Source organism: Dermacentor variabilis, chromosome 3 (assembly GCF_050947875.1).
Source record: "Dermacentor variabilis isolate Ectoservices chromosome 3, ASM5094787v1, whole genome shotgun sequence".
NCBI classification, from domain to species: domain Eukaryota; kingdom Metazoa; phylum Arthropoda; class Arachnida; order Ixodida; family Ixodidae; genus Dermacentor; species Dermacentor variabilis.
Window position 1 is genome coordinate 1443498 of NC_134570.1, and position 21305 is coordinate 1464802.

Below are 21305 nucleotides of genomic sequence, written 5' to 3' on the forward strand. Positions count from 1 at the left end.
AAGGGAACCAACTTGAAAGATGCCTTGCATTTTTCTCCCTGCTTCCCAACTCGCTGACACGCGTCACAGAACCTTACATAATTTTCCACATCCCTAAAGCATCCTGGCCAGTAATATTCTAAAAGAGCCTCTCCTTCTTTTTGTTGATTCCTAGATGGTCTGACGAGCCATTTCCGTGACACAAAGTCAGGAGATCCGCCCGATACCTCTCCGGAACGATAAACTCATCGAGGATACGGCCCCTACGATCTCCGTAGTGTCTATACAGCAGTCCTCCCTTTTCGTGGATGGTAACGCTGCACCTGGCTATGCCCTCTTTCGCGTTGTAGCGTAAACGTGTCAGAGTCTGGCCCCTCTGTTTCTCCGCGCTGAGTGACTCCCTGTCCACCTGGAGAAGCCTGTCAAAACCCCCAGAGGCAGGTGAAAGTACAGAGCTGCTCTCCATCATTGTTCCTTTCCTGAGATTTTTCATTGACTCAGCCCTCTCGATAGTTTACCTGTGTGTGTTTTTGTCGTGGATATACCTTTTCGGATAATCCATTCCATTTAAACGCTCGTCGTCGGTAGTGAGTTTTCGTTGCATCCCGTACTCATCAGCTAGCCGAACCGCCTTATCTGCCGTGTCTACGGCAGCTCTATCCTGCACCCAAAACCTCACTGACTGTGGAATGCTGCCGTAGAATTGTTCGAGACAAATACACTCTATAATTTTGTCTCTACTTTCGTAGTCTTCGGCACCCTTAAGCCACTCAACAAGGTTTTTTTTTTCAAACCGTACGCAAATTATGAGTAGCCCTCGTCACTCTTTTTGCTCGCTTCTCTGAATCGCTGCCTAAATGCTTGAGGGCAAATTCGGTACCTCCTCAACAGCGCTACCTTTACTTTCCCGTAGTCTTCCGCGACATTCGCCGTTAATCTTACGACTAGGTTCGCTGCCTCACAAGGCAACAAAGTCACCAACCGCTGTGACCAGGTGCCCTAAGCGAAATTCCACCTTTCAAAACTTCCCTCGAAATGAACCAAGAATAAGGCAATGTCCTCTCCAACATTGTGCAATTTTATCCACTGGTCTATCCGACATAGCTCGACCTCGCTTGATCCGCTACGGTTGTCCCTTTCACTGCCCGCCGCAGGACGCGATTTCTGAAGTTCAACCTGTAGCTCTGCCATCTCTTTCTCGTGCTTTTGCCGTTCTCGCTTACGCTCACTCTCACGTTCTTGACGCTCACACTCCTGTGTTTCTTGTATCACCTCCCAAGCAATCTTAATGCTTTCATCATCATTGCCATTATCTTGAATTGCCTTTTGGATAGCTGGCTTTTGCATGTTTTTGTCCATCTCAACTCCCAACTCGTCGCACAATAACAAGTCTGACCTGATCAACCTTCTAAGGTTCATGGCTGCTACCCCGACTGGTGGTTAGAACTGGTTTCGTTAAATAATTCGTGCAAACACAAAATAGGCAACAAATTCCCGATTCCTAAAACCATTAATATAAACACGCAACATTTGAAGTCTGGCGAATCAAAACGAAAAAACCACGCGCTCACTCACGGATGCCGCACCACGCCGTCCGGTTCATCAGTCCGCTATTCCCGGTTCATCAGCAGTCCCTGGGTCGAAGGCTCTTTCTTCGCTGTTTCCAGTTCCTCAGGACTTCTTTGGACGAAGGTTCATCCCAGTGCTGCCACTAGTTATTAGATCTTGCCGTTGAGTGCGCGAGTTGGCCGACGTTGAGGACGATTTTGCGAGCTGAAGGTTTATTTACATTATTTACAGTAATAACACAAAGTGATGAACAATCATAAAGTCATCGACGGCTGGCAGCAAATCGGACGCTGCGGCCCATGGCAAGAAGAACGAAAAAACTCTTCTCCCTGTCTCTCGCTTTTAACCCCTTCGGTCTCTCGGGGTCACGTCATTTTCGGCCAATCGTCGAGCAAGCTCAGGTGTCATGTTTTTCCTCCAATGGTAGGCGCCCGTGCAAGTGCCGTCACATTCGGCCAATGGGGACGCTTCAATGCTCGATTGTCCCAGGGTTGACTTGTCTCCGGCGTCGCCTCCTCGCCTGCAAGCGCTCCGCTGGAGGAGACGGGGTGTTCTCTAACGACCTTCCAGAGGCGCAAAACAGCTTTGCTCGGGACCAAGATCAGCTACCTGGAACCGTGCCAGCCTCCTGTTGCAATTTCGGGAACAGTCAAGCAAGGGGGGGGGGGGGGGCGGAGACAATAGCTCGACGTGTAAGTCGACGTGGGACGAAGAGGTGGGGGTCGCCGACCTGTATTACGGGTCCGGTAATGTGGTAGACGCGCCCCGGCGCATCATAATTTTAATGCGACGGCGATTGGATGTATTCGAGGAACTTGAGTGATGCCAGGAAAAGGGCCCGTATCCCGCAATAACCAGTCGAAATAACCACCAACACAAAGTGAAAGGGTACCGTGCAAGGACATGTATGTGTTACAATTCTTCTTTTGCGATGACTATTAGAGATTGGAACCAGCTGCAAGAGACGCAAGTGTGCTGTATAGAGGATGACGTGTTTTATTCTAATCTGTAATCCCCCTGCTGTCACACATTTTTTTTGGTAACGCGGGGCACTCACTCAGTAAAGAAAAAGAAAACTGCCTTACATATTCTATATCACACTAAAGTTCTATCACTAAGGTTGCTCATACCTTGTCTGGCATTCTTTACAAAGTTGTTCCTCTGAATGTTGAGAATGACAGTCCACAAATAAATGACATAAAACAAAACACCGACAGAGGATGCCTTTTATGCTTAATCTTCTAAGACTGAAATGTTAAAAACGCGAAACAATAATTGAAGATCGGCCCACGCAAAGGGCCGCGTTTCTACCACAACGCTCGCTTTCGTGCATAGCGTTCGCCGCCAGCATTTCCGGGTAGACATTACGGTTACATAAGCTGCAATTGTCCAAAAGCGTGAGAAGCAGTCAGGTATCTTTGAATGATATCGCGTTTCACTTTTAAAGGCGGAGTTCAGTTCAGTTCAGTTTATTACCTTAAAAGTCCCCCGTAGGGGCATTACATAAGGGGTGGGTTTTTATAACATAGCAAAACATCGTCAGAAATGATTATTTAACAAAATGGTCGGTTACAAGTTCTGTGAACGAAGATGGACAAGTCGTATTAGCGATGTTGGCGGGAAGGCCGTTCCAATCTGTGGCGGTACGGAAGAAAAAGGAGGCTGCGAAGCCATCCACTTCAAGTGCACGTGGGCGTGCCACTTGAAGTGGATGGCTGGTGCGATGAGATATGCGCGCTGCTGCTGTGATGTAAGGCTCTTGATTAAGGGAAGAAAAGAAGAACTTGTGGTACAGGGAAAGACTGGAAATGCGACGTCGACATGAAAGTATTGACAAGCCGGATTCTGATTTCAATGATGAAACGCTGACGTCGTATGAATATGAGGTATGAATGAATCTAACAGCACGATTTTGAACTGATTCTAATGCGTCGGTGAAATATACTTGATGTGGGTTCCAGATGGCTGACGCGTATTCCAGTTTCGGCCTGACAAGTGACTTATATGCTAGTAATTTTAAATCTGATGGGACCTGCCGTAAATTCCGTTTTAGAAAACCTAAGGTTTTGTTAGCTGCAGAGATAATGCTAGTGACATGTGCGCGCCAAGACAAATTGTGTGAGAGGGTTACACCTAGATATTTATAGGATTGTACTGTTTCTAATGGTGTGGTATTAATTGCATATGGGAAGAAGGAAGGGTTGCGACGGCGGAAGAAGGACACGAATTTACATTTCTTGGCGTTAAGGGTCATCAGCGAATTACTGCACCATTCTAAAACACTGTTAAGGTCATTTTGGAGTGCAGTATGGTCAGATGAGTTATTGATAGAGCGGTAGATGACGCAGTCGTCTGCAAACATGCGTATATTACAGGAGACACACTGAGGTAAATCATTAATATATATTAAATATAACAGGGGCCCAAGAACAGATCCTTGGGGCACGCCAGAGGTTACTGGGAGGGGACTTGATAGGTTACCGTTGATTAAAACCATTTGTGTGCGATTAAAGAAAAATTCATTTATCCAGATTAGAACGTTAGGGTCCAAGTTCAACAGTTGAAGTTTTAGTAGCTAACGTTGGTGGGATACTTTATCAAATGCCTTCGCAAAATTTAAAAAGATTGCGTCAGTTTGTACATTGATGTCAAGGTTAGTTTGCAAGTCATGAGCGAAAATAGCTAATTGAGTTTCGCAAGAGAAACCTTTGTGAAAACCATGTTGTGAAGGGTGAAAAAAGTTATTACTGTCCAAGAAGGCAATGATTTGAGAGTAGATGACATGTTCCATGATTTTGCACGGCACGCTTGTTAGTGAGATGGGTCGATAATTTAATGGAGAATTCATGTTACCTGTTTTGTAGACTGGAATGACCCTTCCTACTTTCCAATCACCCGGCATGTTTCCTGAAGAGAGTGACTGTGAGAACAGTAAGGACAAGTATGATGCAGCCATGTGTCTTGTGTTTCTTAGAAGTTTAGAGTTAATTTCATCAATGCCAAATGAAGATGATAGCTTAGTCTTCTGGATTATGGATGCAATTCCGCAAGCACAAAATGTGATGCATGGCATGTGACCTTCAATGTTGTACAAAGGTAAAGAAATGTTTGTTTCGATTTCTTTCGTAAATACTGTTGCAAATGCGGAATTAAAAGTGTCAGCGCATTCAGTATCGATAATTTTCTCGTGTGAGTCATTGGTGAGCGTAATAGTGTGAACAGGATGAGGATTTATTACTTGCCAAAATTGTCTTGGGTTAGTGCGTAGCAAATTTGGGAGTGTAGTGCCATAATAGGAACGCTTTGCGCTGCGGATTGCACTCAGATATTCGTTTTCAGCTTTGTAGTAGATTTCCCATCGATGCGAGTTCCCGTTATTTGTAGCCACTCGGTAAAGACGTTCCTTTTTATTTTCTAGTTTTTTTAAGGCGTTAGTAAATCAAGGTTTTTGATTATTGGGGCGAATGTGAACTTTAGGAATATATTTGTTAGCCAAATCAGCTAACTTATCCTTAAACATCGACCAGTTATGGAATATTGACTGATTGCGATACGCGGCTTCAAACGTGGGGAAGAAGGTCTCAAGTTCGCGGTTAATTGCGTCATAGTCACCCTTTTCGTAAAGCCTTATAGTTTTCTTATGTGTCTTATTTGGTGTTACAGGAAAAGAGAAAGTAGCATGATTGACATTATGGTCACTAATTCCTCGAAGGTGTGTAATTGATAAGAGGGTACTCGGATCATTAGTCAGGATGAGGTCCAGAATGGTTGCGGATTCTGGTGTGACACGCGTTGGCTCCGAAACTAATTGTGTCAGATTAAAGTTCAAACAAATGTCGATGAAATTCCTTGTCTCTGAGGGGCCTACTACTGAAGAATATGGTAAGTTGCTCCAGTCTATGTTTGGGAAATTAAAGTCCCCGAAAAGTAGGATGGAGGCATTAGGGTAGGTGGTCGTTAGTTGTATTAAATTGTTATTGAGCTCCCCACATAATTCAGGAGTGGCATGGGGAGGCCTGGTAGCAAACCCCCAGCAGCACTGTAAGTGGTGATGTGCGATATAGTAGCCATATTATTTCGAGTTTTGATGCGATGTTAATAAATGAACCCAAAAGTTGCCGGTGAACTGCTACAAGAACGCCACCGCCCCTTGTGCCTACGCGGTCAGTTCGATAAACATGGAAGTCGGGTAGCTCGGCCAAAACTTCGGTATCAGTGACGTCATTGTGTAGCCAGGTTTCTGTTAGAATGAGCAAGTTGCTGCCTGTTGATGATATGATGTTAGATATAAGCTCGCGCTTCGGAAGATAACAACGTGCGTTAGTAAAGACTGCGGAAAACGAAAGATCTTTTCTAGGTGCAAGTTCTGGTTGATTCTTTGTGTGTAGAGGACGGGATGATTGCTACACAATTTCTTTTACAGAGTTAAATGATTCATCAAAAATATATCGTTTAGGACCAATGTACAAGGTTTTATGCGTAGAGAGTATGCAAGTGATTTAGATTTGGCGAAATGCAAAAGGGCCTTCCTTGCTTTCTGAGTCAGGCGAGAGAAATGTTCATCTACACTATAATTAGTTCCTTTCAGCATTAGAAGGGCGTCTTTCGTTTTCCAATGTGAAAATTTTGCTATTATTGGACGATTTCGATCTTTGGTGTGTTTTCCTAAGCGATGTGCCCGTTCTATATCTGTGGGGTTGATGTCGGTTTGTAAATGATTACGGCAGATCTGAATTATTAATTCTTCAGACTTAGCAAATGTTTGATTTGTAGTGGGGTCAGTAATTCCGTGGAAGATCAGGTTATTGCGGCGAGATCGGTTTTCGGCGTCGTCGAAACGGGCCTCTAACGCTGTGACTAGGCGAGTTGTTTCAGTTGATGTTGTCTGCAGTATTTCTCTGTCTTGGGGTAGAGGCATGAGAGCCTGATAATGGGCCTCTAAGTCGGTCATGCGCTTATTCAGGTCACTGATTGTTTTGTCTGTGGTAGTCAGCTGCAGTTTCAGGCCCTTTAGCTCCTGCACAAGTGTTGTTTGGCCTGCGGTTAGTTTCTGCAATTCGGCCAGTACAGTGTCAAGGCTGGCAGGACTAGGGTTAGACTCGACGTCACCAGATATGATTAGTAGCAGACGGATGACATAAATGCACTCAGTGGCAATCGCGACGCAGCACCGTGGGCTCGGGAGCTGTACCAGAAGATAATTGCTTGATTTTTTAGCAAAAAGTGCATGTGTTTGACTAACCTGCATGGCGAAAGCAAAGCGGTTAGCGAACTGCACCAAGGTACAGTCACCGGGCCCGCAGAGCTGCGTCGACGGTGGTTGTTGCTTTATAGCTGCTAGGGCTGTCGATGGCGATGAATCTTTCCAAGTTGGCTCCAGGACCGGTAGGTGGCATTCAAACGGTGAGGTAGATGGAGATGGCGATATGTGGAAACCAGGCAAAGGATTGCACGTGGCCGCTCCGTCTTCGTGAGAAGGGGAAGCCTGCACTGACGACGCACTCGAGGATGCGCATGCCAGAACAGGAAGCAGCAGGTTGGAGATGAGATAGACGACCATCTGCATGGCAAAAGCAAAGCGGTTAGCGAACTGCCCCAAGGTACAGTCACCGGGCCCACCAAGTTGAAGCGTCTTCCAAATTTTTTGACCGACCAGTGGCCTACGTTGTCAAATAGCTTGGGCCACTAAGTATGTGCTCGTCTTCATGATGCCGTAGTTGTAGTGGCCGTCGCACCGCAGTCATTGCAGCTTCGTCATCTGACCCTCGTCAGGCCATCGTCGTCATAGATTCATCGTGCATATTTTGTCACACCTTTGTCGTGATGCCATCGTATTCATTCCATGTTCGCTACTCCAGCTTAGTGATTCCATTGCCGTAACGCTGTAGTCGCCGCACAGTCATCGTTATGCCATAATTTCTTGTCATCATCCAATCGTCCTCATACCCTTGTCATGCCATAGTTGTCTTTGCATCGTAGTCGTAGAGTCGTAGTTATGCATTCGTTATCATAACATCGTCGGGATGTCGTATTTATTTATTTATTTATTTATTTATTTATTTACAGATACTGCCAGCCCTTACACAGGGCTATAGCAGGAGTGTAATAGAAATCCGTAATAGTTAGCATTCTGGAAAACTATAACATCACATATTTTGCATTCAAATGTAACGAGTGAAGGGACAGATTAATAGCACCAAATAACAAATAAGTAAATTGTTAACAAAGAGACGCACCAAGTCGCATACACGCGACAAAAAAAGAACATCTATTAGCAGTAACAAATCAGTATGTCAGCTATGTGTTTTATGAATGAATCAGCTGATGAGGATGAGACGGCTTCTTCAGAAACACAATTCCATCGCTGATAGCTCATGGGGAGAAGCTATACTTAAAACTGTCAGTGCGAACGGCAGGAGTACGAATCAACATGAAATGGCGGTGCCTAGAGGTTTCACTGCGAAGAATTTCTAAATAGTCCGCATATTTTATAAGAACATGGCGATGAATAATAAGATATAGATATAACCTTTTGTATTTAGTCCTATAGTGTAATGTAGGCAGGTCTGCAAGTACACAAAGTTGAGAAGGGGAGTCCGACCGCAGGTATTTATTGAATTAAATATGACTGCTAGACGCTGGATTTTTTCGATTTTTGATATGTTTGTAGCAGAGAAATGATTCCAAATAACCTTTACAGAATAAATATTGGCCTAATTAGTGTTTTATTTGCGCTAAACATTTTGTCTCTTGTGTCGCAAAGGGCAAATTACGCCTGAGACACCAGAGCGACTTGCTGGCCTTAGAACACAGAATCTATGTGATCGTTTCAGCGAAGATCTTTTGAGAAAATCAAGCCGAGGTGCTTATGCTGCTCAAGTTTGGCTGATTGCCCGGATGATTTCGCTTTGTTCTCGCAGCTTGTCTGGTGCTTTTTCGTATGTATCCTCAGCCTTAGCACCACGCATCGCGTTGTGGTTGTTTAGGTGAATCAGCTATAGACAAACCAGCGCCTGTTCAACGCCCAACGAAAGCCCAGTGTTTTCTCTTCAATGTACCGGTTTCAACGCCGGTCGACGCCATCATCGACTCCATCGAAGAAGTCGTAGGTGCCGCAGGCTTGCAGTATCTGCAACATCTCGGCGGCAACAATTAAGTTCTTGGCAGCTGTCCCCTCCGCGGCTCAGGCAGCCAAGATGGTGGCAAAAGGCTCTCTGCTGCTCGCCAACAAGGTCTTACCGCTGGAACGCATGGGCACTGCAGTGGTTTGTGTGACGGTCTATCGTCTTCCGCCTTGTGTCAGTGACGACGCCCTGATTGCTGCACTTGCACCGTATGGGAAGTGCCGAGGCATTAGGACGTTGTTTTCAAGGATAGGACGAACATCGGCAATGGCAGCCGACTGGTGAAGCTCGAGATGGTAAAACCTCCACCGAATTTCATCATGGTGACTGGCTTCCGAGTAATGCTGGAATACAAAGGAATGGAGAGGGTGTGCTTCAAGTGCGTAGCAGAAGGTCATTTTGGGGCCCCTTGCACATCAGCTCGATGCGCCCGATGCGCAATTCTCGGCCATACGACTGCGACGTCCAACGCGCCATGCAGACGTTGCCATGGCGAGCACGCCACTGTTGACTGTATGCTGCCACATTCGTATGCTGCTGCAGTGACAACAGTGACGCCCGCCCAACCACCTCTGTGAGAGAATACATCTGAAGAGACAGCGGAGACGCAAGCCACTGATCAACCAGGAAAAGAAAGTGCCCCAGAGGCGCCAACGCCAGAGTCCCCCGATGCAAGCGACGCTGCGGCTTCTCCCTCTACTGACGAAGAGAGCAACGAGACGCTACCTGCCACATTGGTGTCGTCTGCCACGGAAGACGACGAGGAGACTATGTTAGACGCCCAGTCTACGCTATCACAGCGGTAACGGCATCTTACATCTGCTACAACACCGAACGCTAGCGAGGACGCAGATGGACGCCATCGCGGCATCCCTGAAGTCTCGGCCAGTCCGTTGAGGAACACGGCGGTCGTCAAGACAACGACAGCGCCTGCGAGTGGTACTACTACAGCCACATTTCTCTCTCTGTGGTACAGCGGTGAATGAGAGACGCACGCGCTCGCAAACAGCGTCTGAAGAAGAACAAGAGAACACTGTTTTCAGTGATCTCTACGTCATCAGAACCAACGGCGACACCCTCCAAGAAATGCAAGAAAATGCCAAGAGATCCCACTACTATGGACTTTGTCTCCGATTCGGAGACGTACTTACGATGGTGCCTCACAGTGCTTCTGCTGCCCGTAAAGGCTGCTTTTTCTCTGCTCCCCGCTACGAAGCTCAGGCAGCGTTGGCGGAACGATGTTTGGCGCAGACATCGCGTTCCCGCCCCTGTGCGAGCCTGTGAAACCTCGGTATGTCAAGAATCAGCTTGTTTCCCGCTAACTTGTATGAAGAACATGAGCAGTGCCCGTTTCGCATTCGCTGCTGTGATACTCCTATGTCATTGCTTACTTTGCCGTGTTTTGGCTGTTGCACTGATGTAGGACACCGATTCAGTTCGCAACTAGTCTGTGGTAAGCCATTTGCCTTAGTCTATTCCTGTACGCAAATAACTCACCATGTATTTGGACATAATGACACTTGACGCACAAGGATTTCGTAGCGGAGATAAGCAGAGAGAAGCAATTCATTTCGTCCGCGAGAAGAAAGTCGACCTCTTCTTTCTTCAGGAGTGTAATTTGAGAAACAAGCAGGAAGTTAAAAGTTTTTGTGATGCATTTTCTGTAAAAGCTTATTTTTCATATAGCCCCGGGAGATGTCGCGGTTTAGGAGTGGTGGTTTTTCGTAGGGTGCTTCTGCATGGAAGTCACCACCTGTTTGATTTGGAAGGTCGTGTAATAGCTTTTGATTTTTTATGCGTTGCATATTGCAATCACTCAGTTCAGCCCTTGGGCGCGGCCGGGCAGCCATCATTGACCTTTAGCGCAACAACGTGACGTGACGTCACGACAGCCGGAAGAAAAGCTGGGCCCCAACTCGCGCGGTCGCACGCGGCCGCAGCCACCACCTGACTCCCGCTCCTCCCGCTAGGGGCGCCGGCGCGTGACGTCACGGAGGAAAAGCTGGGCCCCAACTGGCGCGGTCGCGCGCGGCCGCAGCCACCACCTGACCGCGCAATATGCAACGCATTCTTGGCTTAACCAAGCTAAGCCTGGCCATTTCTTTTTTTCTGCGGCGAGAAAAAAGTTCGGGCATTGAATGTCTATGGACCCGCCGTACATTCAGACCGCAATGACTTCTTTGCGAGAATCTCCCCATTTTTGTTAGACAACCACCCATTCTTTATCGTTGGCGATTTTAACTGTGTGCTCGGCCCCATGCGCGGCTCACGAGGGCCAAGACAAAACGCTTCCAATGCGCATGCAGCTGAATTATCTCGTACAGTGAAAGAATACAATTTATCGGATGCCTGGGCCCATATGCATGGTCGACGTTTTGGCGCCACATGGCAGCAAAGGCAATCGCAATTTCGTCTAGATCGAATGTATTTTCCCCCTGAATTAACAACGTAAATTGTCCAGTGCAGCATCCTAGACCTCCCTGCGGACGCCGGGCAAATTTCATATCACCGAGCTATCACTGTCGTGTTGAACCTCGAAGGAAGGCCAGGTGAATGCACTGATATGTGGAAACTAGACATTGCTTCTTTGCGTGACCAGGCAACCCTAACTGAACTAAAAGCGTCAGTAGTTACAACAGTATGCTATTATGAATGCAATATCCAAGTGTGGGATACCTTAAAGGAAAGGTGGAGGTCAGCATGCATAGCAGCTATGGGGAAACGAAAAAGAAAAGAGACTGAACAGCTTTGTGGGTACCTGAGAAAGATAAGAATAGTAGGAGACGGTGGCTCCCAAGCACAGTTAATGCGCGAATACCTAGACCATCAGCGTGAACGATAGTACGAACGAGCTGGTACTCTCGCACCTCTGCAAAGGCATGGATGACGAACAGGCCAATTTCTGATCCTGAGGTACTGCGGCTGGCTCGTACGTCCAGCAGGAGGCAAAATGGCAGCTCTTTTATTGAAAAGGTTCTCATAGAGGATGGCACAGAGAGTGTAGCGAGGCCGAAAAATTTTTTTGGAACTGGTGCTCAGACGCATTTTCGTCGGGAAGGATTTACCATGCACAACCCTTTTCTGCGTGAAGAAATTTCGGATTTTTGCGCTAACCTACCTCAAGTGGAAGATACAGAAGGCCAGAATTTATTGTCTCCAACAAATCTGCAAGAAGCTTTTCATGTTATATGATATATGAACAGCGGACATCGGGTCCAGATGGCTTACCAGACGAATTTTACCCTTCTTGATGGGAGGAAGTAGGCACTGCCTTAGTATCGCTCCTTAACGGCATTTTTGCACGGGAAGGTATCCTAACTCATTTAATCGGGGCCGCGTAATGCTCTTGCCAAAGCCATACTTCAACCTTGCAGAACCCTCATCCTGGAGGTCTATAACACTGCCCTACACAGATTATAAAATATTGACGACCCTTCCTGTAAATCGCATGAAGGTATTATTGCCGAAAACAGTCAGCGTGCATCAAACATGTTCCGTGCCTGGTCGGAGTATATTTTCGTCTCTCAACTTAACACGTGATATCATCAAATCACAACAGCGCGTGAAGCTTCAGGAGTATTAGTAAGCTTGGACCAAGCCAAAGCGTTCGACCGCTTAGAACACCAGTACTTATTTGAGGTTTTACGATGCTATAACTTCCCTGAAAAGTTTGTAGACATCCTGCGGATGTTGTGTGTGACAAGGGGAGTGCGGCAGGGCTGTCCTTTGTACCCATGTTGTTTGTGCTTGCGATTGACCCTTTGTTAAGGCGTTTTAGCGAAAGCCCGCTCGTAAGAGGTCTTTCTATACCGTGAACAGGGTGCATAAAGGTATCAGCGTATGCGGATGACATCGCTTTATTTTTCGGGATGGGGACAGTCTTGTAAAAGTATTTCGTATTTATAATTAATATGCTTCAATGTTATGGGGCAAAATAAATATGAGGAAATGTGAAGCATTAAATTTAGGTTGCGCTGAGATAACACTACCAGGGGACATTAAACATACCGAGCATATGCAAATACTAGGCATCAAATTTTGTACAAGTGGTGTTTCACCTCACACGTGGCGAGACAATGTCAGCTTCATTAAAGAGCAGTCGGAAGCGGTGACTGCGTCGCCACTACCGCTGGCAGAAAGGGCTTTGTTTATTAAGAACGTATTATGCAGTAAACAGTGGTTTGCCGCTAGGATAGCTCTCCCGCCGTCACCAACAGTACGCGTAGTAAACTCACTTATTTTCTTGTGGTTCTGGCTAGAGTCGCAATACGTAACGCAGCAATTTTTGCGTCTGCCGAAATCCAGTGGAGGATAGAGCTTGCAGTGCATAGTTACATTTTGTAGGCTGTTGTGCACTAAGAGTAGATGTGATCTACTTGATGATGATGAGTACCCAGGTAGGCCACTGGTCCTTTATTGGCTGGGCCGTTACTGTCGAACGCTTATGCCGCAGAGTACACGCAACTTGCTTCCGACAGCGGGAACGCCAGCACTGCAGTATGCGGCGGCTGCGCGCTTGCAAAGCCAGCTTGCACAACTAAGAATTACAAAGTGGCGTGCGACACCTGCTTCCAGGCTTTGTGAAATGTGTGAGACAGCTATTACCTTCATGGACAGCTACTACACAAAACATGGGCAGCCGTGCTTTCACATGATTTGCCCTCTCAAGTGAAGGATTTTCTTTGGCAATATCAGTGGGGCATTCTACTTTCAAGACACGGGCTTGAACGCTGGCTTATGGTAGCGAATGTTAAATGCATGCATTGCGCACAAACAGAGACCAATGCGCATGTAGCAAAGGAGTGCGTTGTAGCACGCACCTTCTGGAAGCTAGTTGCAAGGATGTTTGGAATATCCATCGTGCGGCCACCACAGCGCCAAGATCGGTTTGCGAGTCCCGTTTACTACAGCCTTAGCTACGTTTTGTGGTGCTTCCGTGACATTGCAGAACGATCTCGGTAGTCAAATAGAGCAATGTACCCCAGAATGCGAAAACTATGGGTGATAGTACAGGGTCATCTGGAAGAACAGTTGTCCAAACTCGGTGAAGCCGAGTTTCTTCACTGCTGGTCTACGCGGTACCTAACCGTCTCCCGAGGCAAGTCTTGCTATAGCCAGAATAATGCTCAATTCTGTTTGCGTGAGTTGAGACTTCGTATTTGTATGTGCCCCGGGTGTCTTTCATGAATTCGAGGCTGACAATAATGTTTTTGCGTGGACGCTGTAATGATGTTTTGTTGTTGTTGTTGTTGTTGTTGTTGTTGTGTGGCAAAGGCAGTGTCAAGCAGGCACCATTTATTATTTCACTTGCTAATCTGTTTTATTTACCTCTAGTATGATGTGTTACATGTGATATACCTTATATTGTACTTTACGTTCATACCACAGTTGTAAGCGTGCCGACGGGTGAATAAATTTCCTTGTCAACTCTAATAATTCCTAATTATCAATGTAGGAAGAGTAGTTTAAATGACTTTTCTTTCGAGAGACTGTCAAAACTGTGATCTTTAGTGGATTTATCTCCGTTTGCCATTCATCATATCATTTCTTTATCTTCTGCAAATTTCCATGTAATTCAGCTACTGTTTCTATTTTATTGTATATAACGCAGTCATCTGCAAAGAGCCTGATGGAAAGTCTATATCATTCGGGAGGTCTTTAATAAATAAAAGAAAGGGGGCAAGGGACGCTACCTTGGTATTTCCCTACCAAACACCTGGTATTTCCGTACCAAATTAGAAGCATGCCTCTCGAACTAGCAGAGTCCTATAAATACCTAGGTCTGTCTTGGTATAAATGATCTGTCTTGGCATAAACATATTTCTAACATCATATCATCTGGTAATAAAACACTAGGTTTTTTAAAACGTAATCTCCGCCAGGCACCTCCAAACGTAAAACTGCTTGCCTACAAGTCCCTTGTTCGGGCAAAACTTGAATATGCATTTGCCAACTGGAGCCCGCACTAAACATATCTTATCACCTCATTTGAATCTGTTCAGAGCCGCGCTACTAGGTTCATTCATACACAATATTCATATGATGTCAGTATTTCCGCAATTAAAACGAAATCCGGACTAACACTGCTATCTAATCGCCGACGCATTGCTAGCCTTGAGCTCTATCCCAAGTTCTTTTTCAGTACCCTTCGTCATGCGCCATACATCGTTCCTGCGGCACGCATCTCTCACCGCACCAGACATCCGCAGCAAGTCGCACGCCCGCGTGCCCGAACCATTTACTTTTCCGCCTCGTTCATTCCTCGAGCAGCTAAAGACTGGAACGGCCTTCCTGCTGACGTTGTTACCATCACTTGCCTGTCTTCATTCCTACAGCGTGTGATTGATCACTTTGAATATAACTAATGAAGTGTACCAAATGTCAAACTTAAGTTAAACCCACCCCTTACGTAATACCCCCTCTGGGGGTCTTTAAGGACAATAAACTGAACTGAACTACCTTGGGGTGCTCCTGACTTATCAGATGAAACTCGAGATTTCTTGTCTCTAATCTCAACATATTACTCGCGAGAATGAAAATAAGATGAGAACCAATTTATAATGGTAGCACAATGAAAAATTAACTCAATTTTTCGTAGCAATTTTCGGTGCGACACTTTATCAAATGCTCTGAGAAATCTATGACGATTATATGTTGGTCCACGAAAGTTAATGGTTTCCGAAAGATTGTGTACTTACTCGATGACCTGAGATGTAGTAGACAAGCCTTCTGGAAAGCCATGTTTGCATGATCAGATAATAAATTGTGCTCATTTATATAACTTATAAGATGTTTCGAGACAATATATTCAATCAGCTTCGATCCAATATTAGTAATCGAGACAGGGCAGTAATTTGCTAAATTGTCTGGATCACGGCTTTTCAGGATAGGAATAACTCAAGATCGCTTACAAACCTTGGGGAAAGAACCGCTACGAAGCGAAGACCGAGAAATTAAAGCGAAATATCTTGAATTCCATTCGGCGTACCGGCACAGAAACTCATTTGGAATGCCATAGGGTCCGGGGCCTTTCTTTATGTTCAAATTTAAGAAGAGGATGAGCACACCTCGTTCGGAAATTTCGACGTCTGTAATAGGTAGCCTGTCACATGGAGTCTCAATGCTCGGTATAACACCAGTGGTCGTTTCATCATCTAACTTGGTCAACCCATTCTCGGCGTAAAGTCGCCGTCACACGGTCGTCGTATCACCTTAGAAAGACCGTTGCCATCGCACCACCTTCGTCGTTCCATCGAGGTCATGCTGCCGTCCTTCAATCGGGATGCCGTTTTCGTGACATCTCCGTCGCTTCAGCGCTCCAGATTCGTCATCTGGTCGTCGTCATGCAGGCGCGGCATTCTTTGCCCGTGCGCCCGTCGTCGTCGTTTCGCAATTATTGTCACCCCATCGTCGCTATGCCGCCTTCGTTGTGCCATCGATGTCGTTCCTTCTCCGGTATTCCATCATCGTCGTCGTCATGCTAACAATCCGCTTAGACTTAAGCGCTTGGAAATACACTTGTATATTTTCACTTAGGCGCACTTTAAGTAATCCTAGGTGGTCAAAATTAATCGGCAGTCCCGCATTACGGCGTACCTCTTAATCCTATTGTTGTCTTGGCGCGAAAAAAAACCAAAATCATTTTCCCTTTTTTTCGTCTTCCCCTCTGACTTGACGTTAGCACTTCTTCCTCCTCTTACACCTGCGCACCTGCGCATTATGCGCAGTTACACCTGCGCATTATGCTACATTGCTGGGCAGAAGACGTTCGTCGACATTTTCCCCCATAAGTTCTAGTTAATTCAGGGATATATCGACGGAACCTGAACCTACCTGGTAGGAAACTTGTACGAGCATTGCCATCTCAAGTTCCGTGAATTTGTGGTTCGCATGAAAATAAAACAATATCACGAATCGACGCCTCTCATTCCATAGGCACCAAAAAAGCGCTGTGCCTTTCTCACTTTCCGTCGTGCTGTCCTTGTGATTTCATGCTACAATGTGTTGTAAAGTGACTAATGAAATTGGTGTTCTTCAAGGTCAGCTTTGGGCCAATCAGAACTATAGCATAAATATCAGCGCGTCCGCCAAGTTTGTAGATTTTCCCAGGGCGCACTTCATGCAGTAATCAAGACGACAGTGGGACTTGGAAAGCCAAGCGGCTTCTAGCGATGACGAAGCCACTTGGACTCGTACGGTCACTTTAGGCGCAGCATCGGAGGTGGGCGAAACCAAGCGCACGAATGCTGGCTACCGTGCGCTGCTGGCTAATTAAGATTGTCGCACTGACGTTTGGCTATCCAGTGATAAAGGAAGAATGCAAAGATGGCGGCAGAGAAGACACGCCTGCAGAACATGCGCTCAATATGCACAAAGGTGCCTCCGTGTGTGTGTGCACTGACCTCTCGTCGCATTCACAGTGACTGAGCGTGTGCAGCCTGTAGTTGAACAAGTGGAACCTCCTCTGGAACGCCTCGATGGTGAAGGGGCAGTGGTCGTGCTCGCGGCAGCAGCGGTCGGCCCGCGAGTTGGCTCCGAGCTCGTTTATCCTGCGCGCCGAACTTCCCGAGCCACACCAGTTGGTTCCCGGGTACAGGAAGAGATCCCGGCGGCGCCTCCTCCGCTGCAGCCTGCCGCAGGCGCGCCTCATGCGATGCCACTCGAGCGACCGCAGCCGGTGCAGCCGGTAGTCGCACGGCGGGCCGGTGGCGTTGCTCCCGCGGCACCGCACGTGGGCGGCCACCTCGCCGAGGAAGCGCCCCAGCTCCCGGGCGTCGCCGCGCTCGCACTCGGCGACGCGGCCGTCGCGGAGCACGGCCCGCAACACGCGGCGGCCGTCCGACGCCCTCCGGAGCAGCGCCGACTGCTCCGGCCACCAGCTGTCCAGCACCGTCACCGAGTGCGCGGCCGCCGCCAGGGCGGCGAGCAGCAGCAGAAGCCGTCTCATGAACCGCAGCCTGCGGGGTCCCGAGCGCGCATGGCCGGATGGAGGAGCCGATCCCGTTTATCCCCGTAGAGGGGAGAGGGGCCCCTCTCTCGGGCGCCCTCTCCTTCGGCTGGGGAAATCTCGATCCTCAACTACGGCACGGCGCTGTTCTGCGTCTGATTCAGCCAGACAATCGTGTGAAACACCATTCGACTACAAAAACACTCTTGTGCCGCGGTGGTATAATTCGCTCCAGAGACCCACTACGGCGTCTCTCACGTAGACTTACGTGACTGCGTAAGTAGCTTTCCGACGTTAAGCCACATAATTTATACCACGTGTTGCTTCCGATGATACTTCACAAATACGTCAAGGGGTTCGAAAGTCCGCCGTAGGAACTTATCGTTAAACAAAATATACGCATAAGGAACACAGATTAATTCTCTTCAGTAGGGCGTTGCATATTCCCGTTTGTTCTCAAAATTATGTGCTATTTGCCTTGATTCTTTTATACTGTCATAGATTCGTAACTTTCTTTCCGCCAACAGTTTACAACAGTTAGCAATTTTACTTCATCACTGTTACGCAACTTCAGGTGTACCTCAAGGCAGCGTTCTTGGCCCTTTATTGTTTCTCATATACACTAACGACCTGGCCGCTAACATATCTTCTCGTCTACGACTCTTTGCTGATTACTGCATCATTTACCGCTCCATTAATTTCATGGATGATCATCTCGCCCTCCAAAGTGACCTTAAACTAATTTCCAGTTGGTGTAATAAATGGCAAATGACACTTTACTCGAATAAACGCATGGTCATCTGTTTCAGCCGCAAGCGTACCAAATCTAACTTCTCGTATCTCATAGATAGCACGGTATTGCCTCAGGCATCATCATACAAGTATTTAGGTATTCATCTCACGCATAATCTTTCATGGGCCACGCATGTCAACACCATTTGTGCGAAAACTTCAAGGACACCGGAGTATCTGCACCGGAACCTGCGGAATTCCCCTAACAATGTTCGAAAACTGGCCTATGTAACACTTGGGCGGCCAAAACTAGAATATGCAGCCTCCATATGGTCCCCAAATCAAAACTACTTAATAAACTTGCTAGAATCCATACAAAATAGAGCCGCTCGCTTCATTACACGTAACTACAGTCCCCTTTCCAGCGTAACACAGACAAAACTTGATATCTCTCTTGAGCCATTACATATTCGTCGTTCAATCGCTCTTTTATGCTTATTTCATAAATATCGCCACTGCACCAGGCAATCTGCGTTACCTCTAGAAGCACCGTCACGCATTCGAGCCGTTTACATAATCAGTACAGCATCTAGCGCATATACGAAAGAACACGAGCCTTCAATTCATCAGCCCTCCCACGTGCCATCGTTCTGTGGAATGATCTTCCCGATAATATTGCACCCCTACGCAACCATCAATCCTTCCATGATCAGCTGCTCGAATACTTTCAAGTGACAACGTGTCGTTAAACCTTCTCCTGAATAAAATGTCGCACTTCTTGGCTATTGTGTTTTTGTAAACCCCTGCTTTATTTTTTCTTGAGTCATGTGTCAGACATTTGCGCTGTATTTATATACTTCAATTATTTTGTGTACTTTGCTCTTCTGTTTGTAGCTGCTTCTCAGTACCAGCCCTGTGCAATGTTTTCCCTTTCCCTTTTTTGACCTGTATATTTTGTATTTTTTATAATATTCTTGTTCGTCCCCCTTAATCAATGGCCTCTGGGCCCTGTAAGGTATTGTAAATAAATAAATAAATAAATCATATCCCAGAATACGTGATCCTTCATAAAAGTAAGCCTGATATAAGATGTTGCAGCACATGTTTTTCTGGAACTTCTAAAGCGAAGTAGAAACCTTGCTTTCGTTCCCTAAATAGCTTCAGTACTTCGATGACAGTTCTGCGAAAGTTACCGTTTGCCCATGAAAAACAAATAATCAACCACGTATCCGAAAATTTTAAGGGCAGGGCCATTCACGTTTTGAATAATTTGCTGGTCAAGGTAACTTAAAAATTATTGCTGAGCACTGGTGCAACACACGAACCTATGCAGATGCCAGCATTCTGGACAAATATTTTGGCTTCCCACCCGACCTAAATTGACGTTAAATAGAAATCAAGGAGCTCCATAAAACTTGCAACCAGAATGTTACACCTTTCAGCAAATTCCTGCTAATCTGTTTGATCAAGGATGCAGTCCTTAACAAACTGCAGGAGGCGCACCTGCGGCAAAGAATAGTATAGATCTTCTACATGTATACTAAAACCTGTGCGTTTCCCTAGATTGTGCTCCTGCATGAAGTGTACAACACTAGGAGAGTTGGGAGCAAGGAATCGGTCCTTGATTATCAGCCTGTCAAGGTGTGTCTGCAGAAATTCTGAAAGAACACGAAGCCATGATTTATATTCTGGCACAATGGTTCTGAAATAGATTCCCAGCTTGTGCGTTTTGCACTGAAGAAGGCGCATAAAAGAAGACCTTTTTCCACCGTAATATCATTTGAGAATGTTGTCAACCAAACTTATTCAACTTCCCGACAGCGCAACTATTTATGTTAGCTAGATTAGCATAAATTTCATTAAAGTTTCTGTCAGTGGCCGGCACACCCTTCTCCAGAGAAGTGCCTTCTAACATGACAACAAAATGCCCTTCTTTGTCTCCAAGAAACCTCCAAATTTCTGCCCCATACGTTAGCACAGGCAGAATGCAATGATTGTATGCTTGATTGTACACAGTGATATATATACATATATATATATACTTCGTATTCAGCATCCAGGGAACACGAGAAGACATGCAGACACCACTGAGCAATTTCTGACTAAAGGAATTATTTTTTAACTTATACATCTTGTTTTTATACATGTCCCTCACCTCCATCCAGGTTCCCAACATTTATATCTAAAAAGCTTGTCTATCACCACATGCAGGGTCTGTCCTGAAAATAATGTCAATTAATTTATTGTGACGCAACCATACGTCGGAGCGCAGTTTAACCGGTTGAAATTGGTAGTGGCGGAACCAAACTAAGCAGCGCGCCGTCGTTCATTGTGCTCCGAGCATCGGAGCGTTGGACAGGCCTGTGTGTGAGAAATGTTTTTATTCTTGTGCAAGTGAAAATGCAGCGCTCATTAGAACAAATATTTGCGATGAAATTTTGCATGAAACTTGGCAAGACCGTTGCGGAAATTTTCAAATCAAATCAAATATGTTTATTTTGCCAGTAGAATACCAATTTTTTCTCCGGGAGGCATGGACTAAAGGCGAGAAAGCTTGACGAGGTCTTGGCCCCCTGATCAACAACACAGTCTGCAGCAGTTGATACGACTCAATATACACTTCATAAAGTACAATACGTCTGCTTCTCTACATGGGAACACATGCGTATTTGTTTATACATGTGCATTCAACACGCTCTACAATACATTATACACTTAAAAAAGATACATGGAAATGGAAAAAAATTCATCTCAATATATACAAACGTAATTTGACAACATTTATGGATCTACTATGAGGTTAGTAGTGACAAAGAATCATTGGTAATTGCGCTTCAGTTTTTTTGGCTTGTAATGTAAGGTCAATATTCGATTCATGGAGGTTTAAAAATTGTACTACCTTATATTCAATGGCCTGTTTGCCATAATTCGTGCGTATCTTTTTTAGTTTTTCT

At 46.0% G+C, this 21305-nt stretch overlaps 1 protein-coding gene across 1 annotated transcript in view; it reads right to left on the reverse strand.

The window, feature by feature from the left end:
* LOC142575077 (acidic phospholipase A2 PA4-like) overlaps nucleotides 1–17636 on the reverse strand; it is a 288123-nt gene extending 270487 nt beyond the window's left edge. The window contains exon 1 of the mRNA XM_075684040.1: nucleotides 17075–17636. Within this exon, the coding sequence (XP_075540155.1) occupies nucleotides 17075–17619 (545 nt within the window). The 5' untranslated portion in view covers nucleotides 17620–17636. The remainder of the gene's footprint in view (nucleotides 1–17074) is intronic.
* Between the last annotated feature and the right edge of the window lie 3669 nt (nucleotides 17637–21305).